This window comes from Choristoneura fumiferana, chromosome 12, assembly GCF_025370935.1.
Source record: "Choristoneura fumiferana chromosome 12, NRCan_CFum_1, whole genome shotgun sequence".
Classification (NCBI taxonomy): domain Eukaryota; kingdom Metazoa; phylum Arthropoda; class Insecta; order Lepidoptera; family Tortricidae; genus Choristoneura; species Choristoneura fumiferana.
Window position 1 is genome coordinate 15,109,764 of NC_133483.1, and position 13,412 is coordinate 15,123,175.

The window sequence follows — 13,412 nt, forward strand, 5'->3', positions numbered from 1 at the left end:
AATTAACAAATTGTTGTAAATAACTAAATTATAAGAAAAAAAGTGTTGCGAAATTTGTCTGAAATATTTTTTATACTAAGAAAGAAAGAAAGGTTTATTTTGGTTCCCTAAGTACCACCTAAAACTAAGACTAAAACTAGCACTAAAACTATGTTACTTGGTGACATTCTATTCTATTCTTTTAATTTTCAAACTATCCAATTGAAGTCAATATTTATCCTTTACCTCAGCATCAGTTTTATGGGAAACCATTGTGCGTTTCATCGCGGTATCAAGTAGGTACGAAATTATGCAGTTCGCTCTCCGTCTATTATATATGACTTATATTATCAAATGAAATACAAAGTATTGTTGACGAAATAAAATATTTCACACGCCCACTCCATAATGCTATGTAAACACGAACAGGTTTGTTTCTTTGCGGCCTGAAACCGAAATGGAATGGGCGGGTGTTGGGAATTATAAAAGAAGTTGGTTAATTTTGTAAATGTATCAGTTTACAACTGTCTTTCAATAAGCGAACAACCAAACTAAAATGTATTTCAAGGTAAAGATTAAAACAAAAATTACTCTTAAGTTATAAGAAACAATGACAAGATTAAAAGTCAGAGCAATCGATTGATACTTATCTAATAAAAAGTCAGTCAATAGTTAAATACGATTTTTTTCTAACAGATAGTCTGTTTCACGGCTTTTATCGCTGTGGCGGCCGCCCAGCACGATCACAAGCACGAGAAGCACGAGCCCGCGCACTCCTCGCAGCACATCACCAGGCACGACGGCCACCCGGAAGAAGTGGTCATCACCGACAAACACGGCCATAAGCATGTCGACTATTACGTAAGGACCAAAAAACAAAAACAATTAGTGGATTCGTTAACAAAACTCAGAAAAATTAACAAAATTTTATTTCGCAGGCTCATCCCAAGTACGAATTCGCGTATAAAGTAGAAGACCACCACACCGGCGACATTAAGACGCAGCACGAGCAGCGCGACGGCGACGTCGTCAAGGGCTTCTACTCGCTGCACGAGCCCGACGGCTCCGTCAGGGACGTGCACTACCACAGCGACAAGAAGACCGGGTAAGACCGGGTTTAATTGCAACTCATCACTGATTCATTACTAAATTAAATGCTGGATGTTTTTGTGAAAATCTTTATTAACGTTTTTTTTTTTTGCAGTTTCCACGCTGAGGTCAAACACAGCACCCACCACATCGTACCTGAACACCACCATCATCATTGAAATTAAATTAATAACTGATAGATAACCTACTACTGGTATTGTAATTATGTTGTTATTTATTTGTTAAGAATAAATGTTGTAATTCAATTTCGGACTTTTGATAAATAGTCAACTTTTGTGGGAATATTGTTTTACATTGGAATTGGAATATTGGTTTATTTAGATATCTCATTTGATAATGGCGTATTTACATAAAGAGATGTTGTACCTATTATTATTATTATTTTATACGACTGGATGGCAAACGAGCAAGTGGGTCTCCTGATGGTAAGAGATCACCACCGCCCATAAACATCTGCAACACCAGGGGTATTGCAGACGCGTTGCCAACCTAGATTACTGTCTGAACAAATAGTTATTCCTGAACGTGAGTTATACTGCAACATCAGCAATCGCAAAATAAACTGTTCAATGTAGTTATAATCAAACGGATCCATCCAACCTACTTTTAATATTATTATTTTTGTCGTTAATGTAAGTCGCGGTAGTCACGGTTTGGTTTATGGCAATGGGTAGTAGGTTTGAGCCCGGGCTAGCGCCTTTTATATAATTGTCTTAATTTTTTTTTTATTCGACTGGATGGCAAACGAGCAAGTGGGTCTCCTGATGGTAAGAATTCTGATGGTTTATTATAAGTAATTCAATGGTACCTATTGTGAAGTTCCCATTCCGCAGTAGATCCGCGCGGGAACAACGGCCCCAGCCTTGTCATCCTGAGATGAAGCCGGTGCCCTGCAGTAAAACGTGTATAGGCCGAGATGAAACGTAGGTACTTTAAGTACCTAATTATTGTGCTATCACCTAATATTCTAGTGAGATTTTAATTTATTTACAAATGTTTCGATAATTCATATTTTTACCATTATAATAAGTTTATTGATTTAAATTCAAGAAGGTAAACATAATAAATTAAGGTACTATTTACTTTTAAACAATTTACTTATAAATCTCAAGCATACTTAGCAGTAATAGTCTCCCGTGTTAATTTGATATTATTATAACTAACTACCGTTGACTAAATCGTCTTTACAGCCCCTTCCTACAAACCAAGACGGTTGAAAGGAGAAATAAGTGACATTTTTGACAAAATTTTGTGACGTAGCTTTAATGACAGAAAAAAAATTACTGGTTCCGAACATTCACTCATCGTTAAAAAATGGCGCTTAGTAATTTTTTCCTTCAACCGTCGTATTTCAAAAGATCTATCTAATCCCACACTAAGATTAGACGAGCAAAAATCACCCCTTTTTTAAGTTTACCTCTATGAGATGTAGCCAAAACTTTTTTTACCTGCATTTTATTTTATTGCTTTGCCGCCAGAATTGTTACATAACTATCAAAGTAACTATCCACGCAAAACTACAGCTTCTAGCACTAAATAGTCTCTAAGCTAAACTTATAATTTCCTGGTGATAAATAAATAAAAAAAAAAACCGTTTTTATGATATTGATTTATGCTCAGTAAATCTGTTACTCAAATTTCAGAATCTCAACTGAACATAAAATAAACTAAGTGTTTTCTGCAACAAAACAAATTAAAATCACGATTCCTTAGACTATACGCAGTCGTAATTAAAATATTTGTCACTCTTAAAATGTTACTTTAGTCTCTGCATATCGAAGCTATTAGTCTTTAGGTACTAATTTTTTTTTATATTTACTATGTAAACCCCTAATAAAACCAATCACGCTGTTTGTGAATGGAGAATTATCGCCTTTTTCAGTGAAGACTGACATTTTGAAGGCGAGAGGCATAGATGAATGATTGGTCTCGCGCGCTCGCTCGACTAGATACCGCCCTACCTAAAAACAAAAGGTTCGTGAATGCGGCAACTCAATATTGTATTGTGCGTAAGAACGGTGTAAGACAATTTGCAAGGATGCTAGTGTGCGTGACGAATTGTGTTGCCAGCTGCTCCACTGTTACCCGAATTATTGGGAAAATGTGGTCTATTAAGTTACTGGTTACAAAATGTATCTTGGGAAATACTTAGAAATTAGGAAGTAATTAAGAGTGAATGTATTAATATGTTTGTGTATAGGTTAGGCGTAGGTTTCTTCTTTAAAAAAATTGTAGGTATGATGTCGGAATATCAATGATCAGGCCTCACTTTTAATTAAAAAATATATATAAATTTAAGGACATTCAATATTTACAAATTATTACTGAAAATTCATGGACTGAGTCACCAACTAAGAAGTTTTGCGTACTTAACACGTTGCACCTATAGTTAAACCTAGTATAATGTACAGGTTAATTAAGACTAAAATAAAAATAATTGTTTACAAAATATACATACATAGGTACATGCATACATACATACTTACATACATACGCTTGAAAAACATAACCCTCCTTCGGGCAGTCGGGTAAAAAGTTAACATTTCAGGAAAATGGGTAGAAATACGAAAATAATTTTTTTCGTTTCCCGTAATACCTAAGTAAATCAGCTGATCGGGCTTTTGACTGGGAAGACGAAAAACATTTTTAATTTTAAGACACATTCACCCCTTAATTAAATAGTGTCGGGTAACAATTTATACACCTTCAGTGTATAATATCACAAAGACAAACATTAAATAATATAGAACTAGGTTATGTATATATAATAATTACGTTAGATACTTAAATAAAATAAGTTATTAAAATTTATCATCATTTAATGATGATAACAATAAAATTCAATTTATTAAAATCTCAACCACGGGGAATTTGATTCTTGTGTACGCGGCAACACATAATGGCGTTTAGGGTTCATGTTATTTTATTTTGTAATTTCGAAATTATACGATATTTACTGATGGTATGTGATCCCAGTGTCCTTCTTATTTCTGTAGTATTATTTTTAAACAGTTTCACTGCGAAAACTGGCATTTTACTTCGGTTTATGACCAAAATTTAACAAAAATTCGGGACATGCACATTACACACAGTTTGCAACGCGACTGACTCGCCTCGGGCTCAGGTACGCCGATTTCGGCGTACTATTTGTTGCCGCATTTGACAAGTACGCCGGCGGTATCTAGTCGAGCGAGCGCGCGAGACCAATCATTCATCTAAGGCGAGAGGTAACCTCAAAATGACAATTATGTTTAAATATAAAAAAGTTTAGTTTCGTGAAATGCGATTACTAATTACGAATATGAATCTTTTTAATTATAATTAATGATGGGTGAATTCAATTTATTATGCATAGTGGACTATTATTAGTTTTAATATAGTTTTCAAGTTTGAATCTGTTGGCTACATACGCAAGCATTTAGAGCGTCTTTACAAAAAAAAGAAAAGAAAAAAAGCGGGTACATTTTTTTGCTATTTCAATTTTAAACATAATTGACATCCCATTACCTACTCGTATTGAGCTGCTTGTGTTAAGCTGTAAAAAGTAATATTGTAATTTTGCTCAGAACGTTGTTTTTTTTCCTCGCGTTCAAAGTGAAAAGTAAGTGTGGTTAACATGCAACTAAACAACCATCATGACAGTCGAACTAAAACCCACCCTTTCTCTGCTGGGGTGGCTAAAAATCTCATATCATTATGGGTTTCTAACTATACTAACCTAAAATTTGATGATAATAGAAAAGTCGTTTGCGTTTAACTTTAAGGAATTTAACGTCGCAATGTGATTTGTAGGGTTCCGTAGTCAAACCGTCAACAAAAAAACCTGATCAGTTAGAGATCAAAAACTAAGCCACTAAACTACCATGAATTGCATTTAGGATAAAAATATAGTATCTTGGATCGATCCGTTTGATTACAACCACATTAAATACCTACAGTTTAGTATTTTTTTTTGCAATTGCTCTTGTTGTAGTATAACTCCTTTCAAAAATAATAATTTTGAACATACGAGTACATTAATTTATGATACAGACCTTCCTTTATGTAATGCTTAAGTCATTTTCAAGTGTTATTATCTCAATAAACGTTAATGTTAAAAAATATTTCCACGACAAGTGACGTATTAAAAGTTCGAAAATGAATTACAACATTTATTCTTAACAACTAAATAACAACATAATTATAATTCCAGTAGTAGGTTATTTATCTATCGGTTGCTAATTTAATTATGATGATGGTGGTGTTCAGGTACGATGTGGTGGGTATTGTGCTTGACCTCGGCGTGGAAACTGCAAAGAAATGCTTCGTCAGTAAAGATGACATTCTAGGTAAATTCTTGAACAATTTTTTTTACAAAAGTTGTAATCGTCGTCTTACCCTGTCTTCTTGTCGCTGTGGTAGTGCACGTCCCTGACGGAGCCGTCGGGCTCGTGCAGCGAGTAGAAGCCCTGGACGACGTCGCCGTCGCGCTGCTCGTGCTGCGTCTTAATGTCGCCGGTGTGGTGGTCTTCTACTTTATACGCGAACTCGTACTTGGGATGAGCCTGCAATGTAAATATGTATCGTTATTTTACTGGTTTTTAGTAAAAATACACTTTTTATTTGTTTTTGATACTTACGTAGTAGTCGACGTGTTTGTGGCCGTGTTTGTCGGTGATGACCACTTCTTCCGCGTGTCCGTCGTGCCTGGTGATGTGTTGCGAGGAGTGCGCGGGCTCGTGCTTTTCGTGTTTGTACTCGTGCTGAGCTGCCGCCACAGCGATGAACGCCGCGAAAGACACAATCTGATGATAAGATTTTAGCTTTTTATTTTATTGACCCATTACTCTGCTTCTCCTGTAAAAAGTTATACAAATCGGAATGTATTACTTTTTTAGGAGAGCGTATTAAGGAAAAAAATCTCTTCTGTGTAGAAGGCATTTCTACTAACTTAAACAAGAAAAAAATAAGTAAAAAACAAAGGCTTTTAATAATAAAAAAAACATAATATCAAGTGGAGTTGTATAAGTTTTCACTGGAGGCATAGAATTTTGATTGTCACAAACTGTTATCTCAATGTTCTTATCAAAAATTACGTGGCAATGACAAATGGTAAATACCTTGAAATACATTTTTTTTACTGAATTGTTTTGCTGTACACCAACTGAAGTACTGTTGCAAACTGATACATTAAAAAAATAATTCATTCCTTTTATACAACAGATTACGAACCAGTTAGTATTGAGCTGAGTTCAATTTACACGTGGATATAAATGTTACCAAAGGACTGGTCCTTAAAGCGAATTCTTTGTTGAATTTTTAGACTTACAGTTATACTGATACGTGCTGATACAAAAAGAAAATGATAAATAGAATATTGACAATATTTTAATTATGAAAAAAAAAGAGTTCAAGCACAAATACTCCAAATATTCCAAATAATAAAAACATTACATGGACACTCGTATATATTTAGAATGGGCTAATTATCAGCTTTCATTTAGATATCATCTTCTTACTATACATTTGTTTTAATTCCTCGCCATTTTTTTTTGCGGGTGCCATATTGATCGAAATATTATATAGGTACCCTATGTCACTTTGACAGTTATGACAAATCGAATGATACCTAGCTCATATGTTAAAATCCGTCCAGCTGTTAAGGCTTTAGCGAGGACCAAAGAAATGGACATACATAATATACGTGCATACATACATACGCTAGAAAAACATAACTCTCCTTCGGGAAGTTGATTAAAAAGTCAATATGTTATTGTTTTATTTCTATGTATCTTTTCACACAATAAAATACAAGGCTCTAGTTTCAACGTGGGCCAAAAAGGATTAGGTACCTATAAATTTTACATTCACGTATTTTTACACAAAAAATGTAGTCACCGTTTAAGAAGTAAGTCTTATTTACTAAGTTTAGTATAAAAGACTACTGCTATCAGAAACAAATCAAATGCCTTGTTCGTTTTTCAGCATAACCTATTACTATAATATACGAATTGCCTATCGTAACCTAATAACCTAATCATAACCTATGTATATGTTAGGTGATGTGCAATTTAATTTATCAACACACACTATTATTGTGCTCTGTTAGTAGTAATAGGAATTAATAATATATATTTTTTTAATTTGTCTGTCAGCGGCTGATTCTAAATACTTTATTTAAACAGGTGACAAATTTTATTTTTGATATGTGGTGGTATATAATTATACATACCAATAAGATTTTGCCGTTGACTGTACGGAGCCCTTGGTAGTCGAGCCCGACTCGCACTTAGGCTGATTTTTCAATTATACTTTTTAAACCCTTTTTTTACGAATTGGATTTATCTAATTTCAATCATCGCGTTATAATATAATTAAAATACAGTAGGTACCTACCTATTTAATTATTTCGTGTAATCAAGTAAAATAATTCACCTTATTTTGATTAGTGCAAAAATTACAGTTGACACAATAAATATTTCATACACCCACTCCATAATGCAATGTAAACTCAAACAGGTTTGAGTTTTTACGGCCTGAAATTGAATTTCTTTAGTCAGGTCTTGAGTATTATAAAAGAAGTTGGTTATTTTGCAAACGTATCAGTTTATAACTGCCTTTCATCAAGTGAACAATTAAATCACAATGTACTTCAAGGTACATGTAAAAAAATGAAATAAAATTATGTTTGAGTTATTGATAACATTCAAATCGATTTTTAATTAAGCTTGGTCAATTCAAACATTATAAAAACGATTTTCTATTCACAGTTTGTGTGCCTTTTGGCCTTCGTGGCGATGGCAGCCGCCCAGCACGGACACAATCACGAGAAGCACGAGCCCGCGCACTCCTTGCAGCACATCACCAGGCACGACGGACACGCGGAGGAAGTGGTCATCACCGACAAACACGGCCATAAGAAGCATGTAGACTACTACGTAAGTTCTGAAAAACAATAGCATATTTATGACTTACCGCAATGTAACAGTAAAACTTAAGAAGTATTTGAACATTGCAGGCTCATCCCAAGTACGAGTTCGCGTATAAAGTAGAAGACCACCACACCGGCGACATTAAGACGCAGCACGAGCAGCGCGACGGCGACCTCGTCAAGGGCTTCTACTCGCTGCACGAGCCCGACGGCTCCGTCAGGGACGTGCACTACCACAGCGACAAGAAGACTGGGTAAGACGATGACTACAATAATGATGTATTAATTCGAAAAACTTACTCTTTTAAATGTGTCTTTTTGTGTTTTGTTGTTGTTTTGTCAATGTCATCATCATATCAGCCGTAGGAAGTCCACTGTTGGACATAGGCCTCCCCCGTTTTAATTGTACCTGGAGGTATCTGACTGAATAGAAGTATAATATAATATACTCATAAGGATTTTTTGTTGCAGTTTCCATGCTGAGGTCAAGCACAACACCCACCACATTGTACCTGAACACCACCATCACCATTAAAATTGACAACTGATAGACGTCTAAGTACAAAATTTGTTATAATTAAGTTTTTTTATCTTTGTTTTGAATATATTTCATTATTTCCACTTTAATCTTCACTTATTTTTAATATCATTTCTTTTTTTATTAATTTTTACCATGAGATGACGTTCGATATTGGCGTACGTACATAACAACACTAGGGGAGTGTTTCACATACCTACCCGATAAATAACACCCTCCGGCTAATTACATAAAATTTAAGATGGCAACTGCTGCAACAGCGACCAGCACTAGGACGTCTACCATTAATGATGGTTATTATTTGGCCTTGCCAGTTCCGTACCATTATCTATGCAACATTAGACGTTGGCAAAAAAAACACGTTTGCCGTATGGGAGCCCCCCTTTAATATTTATTTTATTCTGTTTTTAGTATTTGTTGTTATAACGGCAACAGAAATTCATAATCTGTGTAAATTTCAACTGTCTAACGGTTCATGAGATACAGCCTGGTGAAAGACGGAGGGACGGACAGCGGAGTCTTCTACCCTTTGGGTATAGAACCCAGAAAAGAAAAATCGTACTTTGTGCTGATTTAAATAGATAATCTGAATATGCCAAAGATTACCGTTAATATTGCTGGGTAATTTTACCGAAGATCACAGAATTACACTGCTGATATGACTAATTTGAAATAAAATATTGAATTATTAATAACTATCGTTATTAATGATCAAATTGTTACCGTTGAACGAAGCCTTATTCCGACAGAGATGAAAGCATTTGCAGCACTTGCAGACACTTTTTGATGAACTTAAATTTATTTTTCACGTATAAAGATTGACTTTTGACTTTGAATGAAAAATCAAAGGCAAAATCATTTTCAAGTAACACAAATACAACCGATAATTTAACGCGTTGCCAGACTAAAGTGAGAATGGTTGGGTCACGTGGCACGAAACACTGATTTATAGAACAAGCTGTTACTCGAGTGGCGACCATGGGGCAAAAGCGTCCTTCGGGAAGCGTTGGGACGATGGTATCAAAATGACAGTGGCTATAATTATGTTACAGAGAAGCGTAACGAGTGGCTTAGTTTAAAAGATGCCTACACATAAAGGGTAGATGTTGATCGACCTTGGATCGGTGATCAGCTGAAGTTACAAAACTCAGTAACCCTAATGTACAAAGAAAGAACGCAGAAATGTTCTTTCGATATTACTTCCTAGCTATATTAAAACCGTGCAAAATAGTAAATTTGTCTAAAACCAACGTCATAACGTACAGCTACCATATTTTATGAATGTTTTTTCGTAATATTAGGTACACCAAAATATGCTTTAAAATTATTAATGACAAATTAAATTTATTTTAAACGAAAGGGACAAAAATAAAAAAAATAAAAAAGTTATTTTAGGGTTTCGTACCTCGAAAGGAAAAAACGGAACCTTAATAGGATCACTTTGTTATCCGTCCTTCCGTCCGTCTGTCACGACCCTTTTTCTCAGGAACGCGTGGAGGTATCAAGCTGAAATTTATATCAAATGTGTACTTGTAAATTTTGATCATCAACCAACGTCTTGGTTTTCTTATTTTTCGTTTAAGTTCATTTTGCTTTCCTTATAATAATAATAGTTCATCCCGAAAGTAATCACTGCAACAACAAGATCGTCGTCCGCCATGTTTGCCAATCCTGCCATGATCGCCAAGCCTGGGGATGCCGTGTTTGTGTTGTGTGGTTGTGGTCAGTGTTTGGCAAGTGTTTGGTATTTGTGGCAAACATCAAGCATGTGGAGGCGGCCTAAGAATACATGTAATACTGGAGCCTGAACTAGTTTATCTTTTGTTTCAGGCCAGCAAATTAACTCTCATGAGTAGCGTTTTTACTTTTTCTGGATCCACAAACTATTCACAAACCAAAAAATACAATTTCAATTATTTTCCTAAAAAACGTTTTAATCATTTAGGTCCTAGGTTTAAATTATATGTTTTTTAAAATAATTTTAATATCGCCCGGTAAGACAGCCCGGTAAGGTATCGTTTAAAATGTTCCTTTAGGATAGATCTGAATGTTTTGTTTTGTTATACCATTGTGTAGAGATTGTAAGGTCAAAGAAAATTCCTTACTAAGTATGATTTGTCTCGATATTTGTATAAAACTGCACATGCAAAATTATTTTTGAGTGTAGTGTACTGTACGGCAATTTCGGCAATGTTTTGCTACATTTCAATTAAGCAAATTTAATCAACAGAATTTTAGTAATTCGTTGATTTCAATAGATAATTACTTATCTATCACTAAATTATCACGACTCTGTAACATACAAAAATCACCTAAAAGGATGGTATCGTAATTGAAATTCATAAGTTTCAGTAACAAATTTATTAAATGGGTACCTACAACTACAAAATATCACATAATACAGGTAGTAAATAGATTGTCTATTATCAATCGTGATGTGATGTAAATCTAGTGGTGGTGGTGATGTTCAGGTACTACGTGGTGGGTGCTGTGCTTGACTTCGGCGTGGAAACTGCAACAAAAATTACTCGTTATAAAGATATGAACTAACTGGATCAATTTTCAAAGGAAATCTTCAATATTCAAGGGTTGTGATTATCGTCTTACCCAGTCTTCTTGTCGCTGTGGTAGTGCACGTCCCTGACGGAGCCGTCGGGCTCGTGCAGCGAGTAGAAGCCCTTGACGACGTCGCCGTCGCGCTGCTCGTGCTGCGTCTTAATGTCGCCGGTGTGGTGGTCCGACACTTCGTATTTGAATTCGTATTTAGGATGAGCCTATGACATGAAAGTGTTTTGTTAGGTAATTTTTTGGTTTTTGTTAATTATAAATCAATTTAAACGTTTTGTTTTTCGATCCTTACATAATAGTCGACGTGCTTATGGCCGTGTTTGTCGGTGATGACCACTTCTTCTGGGTGGCCGTCGTGCCTGGTGATGTACTGCGAGGAGTGCGCGGGCTCGTGCTTCTCGTACTTGTGTCCGTGCTGGGCGGCCACCGCCGCAACGAGACCCAACAGACATACAATCTGTCGAACATATTCCTTTTAATCTAAGTTTACTCACTTTGGCACATTCATTGACCCACAACTATAACATTTTTGTCATTTGTATTTTAATCAATTAATATCTTAAACTTTATATTTTTCATTATTAGTACACACCAATACCTTGAATTGCATTTTGTTTCTTTATTCGTTTCACTGTACACTAATTGAAGTGCAGTTGCAAACTGATATACAAAAATTTTAATTCCCTTCTTTTATACTACAGATTACGACCCAGTAGATATTGAGCGGAGCTAAAATTATGGACAGATAAAAAAGTTACCACTAAGTATCCAAATGTAGTTTTTGTGTAATAACTGGTTGACAAACGAATTCTTTGTGACAATTTTAAACCTACATTCATCCTGGTGAAGCCAGAAAAGGATTTAATAATGGTTCGTAAGTTGTTAAAGGAAATATCTTTATTTCTCAAGTCTGTTTGTCGGTCTGTCATCTGGCTCATTTTTGTCTAAGCAATTTTGTTAACTCAAAGTCATACCAATTGTTCACAAATAACTCTTTTTGGACAATCATAATCATAATCATAAATTTATTTGCGAGAATGTAGTATTACAATGTCATGTGGTAGATTAATATTATAATTCCAATACATTCTGCCTAATTAACGAAGCATGCAAATATTTTTAACAGTAAAATAATATTCCATTCCATAGCCTTAAGCTTATGGTGTACAATAGTGACAATGGCAACTGGTTGAAAAATAAAATAAATTAGCCAAAGAAAATTAATTAAATTGGGTAGACTAACATACATATTATAAGGAAGTATTACAATAGTTGTTGTGCAATTTTACCAAAGTCAATACGGTTTAATAAAATAGAAACTATAATAACTATACAAAAATAATTAGGTACAGATCAAATGTCAATATTAAACCTAAAAAACCTAACCTCAGATAATTAAATAAGTAAAAATAAAAATTACAACTTTCCCTTATTACTAAGAAAGTCGAGTGTGCACTAAAACATTCTATTTAACAGCCAATCATTGATAGCCTTTTTAAATTTCACATTATCGTATGTCTTAAATATGTCAGGAATATTATTGAAAATTTTAATTGCCATTACATTAGTACTATTTCTATAAAAGGCGGACTGGTTGCGATATACATAAGAAAGCTTTTCGTTATTTCGGAAATTTCGATTATATTTTGCATATCGTTCAAAAAGTTCGGAATGTTTTTTCACAAACATAGCCACTTCTTTAATGTATAAGCAGGGAAGTGGCAATATCCTATACTTAGGAAAAAGAGGCCTACACGAGTCTCTTTGGGTTTTACCACTTATAGCTCTGATACATCGTTTTTGCATTTTAAATGCCTTTAACCAGTCTGTAGAGTTACCCCAAAAAATAATGCCATATGCCAAATTAGACTGAACACATAGCCATGGTAAGCCATGATGGCTGCCTCAACGGATGAGTTACGTACTAACCTGCGCATTGGATAAATAAATCTAGATAGCCCTGTGCACAAGCACAACTCGTCTATATGATGTTTCCAGCCGCAATTTCTATCACTTGTAAGACCGAGAAATTTTGTAATTTTCACTTCAGCAATGTTTTCATTTTTGCGTGACAAAATAATCGACAATGGCAGTCTACGACTACTATGGAACTGCATAAAATGTGTTTTAGCTAAGTTGATATTAAGTTCATTTTTACACAACCATTTAACTATGTCATCAAGAGTGCAGTTTATATCAAGTTGATATTCATCTACAGTAGTCAAACATTCTATCAAAGCAGTACTATCATCTGCGATGTTTTAAGGGAGGCTGCAAAATATAAAGGGGGCCGCGAAACAAAAAATG

The 13,412-nt window shown here is 34.8% G+C and overlaps 2 protein-coding genes across 2 annotated transcripts; one reads left to right on the plus strand and one right to left on the minus strand.

The window, feature by feature from the left end:
- Positions 1-497: 497 nt before the first annotated feature.
- Positions 498-8,626, plus strand: LOC141433487 (uncharacterized). The gene is made up of 7 exons (XM_074095539.1): positions 498-547; positions 676-840; positions 918-1,084; positions 1,184-1,220; positions 7,839-8,006; positions 8,087-8,253; positions 8,471-8,626. Exons 1-7 carry the CDS (start codon positions 536-538, stop codon positions 8,532-8,534), a joined length of 780 nt encoding a protein of 259 aa, XP_073951640.1. The 5' UTR covers positions 498-535; the 3' UTR covers positions 8,535-8,626.
- On the minus strand, positions 5,228-11,758 carry LOC141433484 (uncharacterized). The gene is made up of 7 exons (XM_074095535.1): positions 11,704-11,758; positions 11,398-11,562; positions 11,145-11,311; positions 11,013-11,049; positions 5,709-5,873; positions 5,467-5,633; positions 5,228-5,378 (listed from the first exon to the last, which is right to left on the minus strand). The coding sequence occupies exons 1-7, from the start codon at positions 11,713-11,715 to the stop codon at positions 5,312-5,314; spliced, it is 780 nt and encodes a 259-aa protein (XP_073951636.1). The 5' UTR covers positions 11,716-11,758; the 3' UTR covers positions 5,228-5,311.
- Between the last annotated feature and the right edge of the window lie 1,654 nt (positions 11,759-13,412).

Bases quoted from the DNA above. Each gene is read 5' to 3' on its own strand.
- LOC141433487 (XM_074095539.1), top strand. The intron at 1,221-7,838 runs GTACCTGAACAC...TTCTATTCACAG, and splicing joins AACACAGCACCCACCACATC to TTTGTGTGCCTTTTGGCCTT. The intron at 8,007-8,086 runs GTAAGTTCTGAA...TGAACATTGCAG, and splicing joins AGAAGCATGTAGACTACTAC to GCTCATCCCAAGTACGAGTT.
- LOC141433484 (XM_074095535.1), bottom strand. The intron at 5,634-5,708 runs GTAAGTATCAAA...TTTACATTGCAG, and splicing joins ACAAACACGTCGACTACTAC to GCTCATCCCAAGTACGAGTT. The intron at 5,379-5,466 runs GTAAGACGACGA...ATTTCTTTGCAG, and splicing joins CACAGCGACAAGAAGACAGG to TTTCCACGCCGAGGTCAAGC.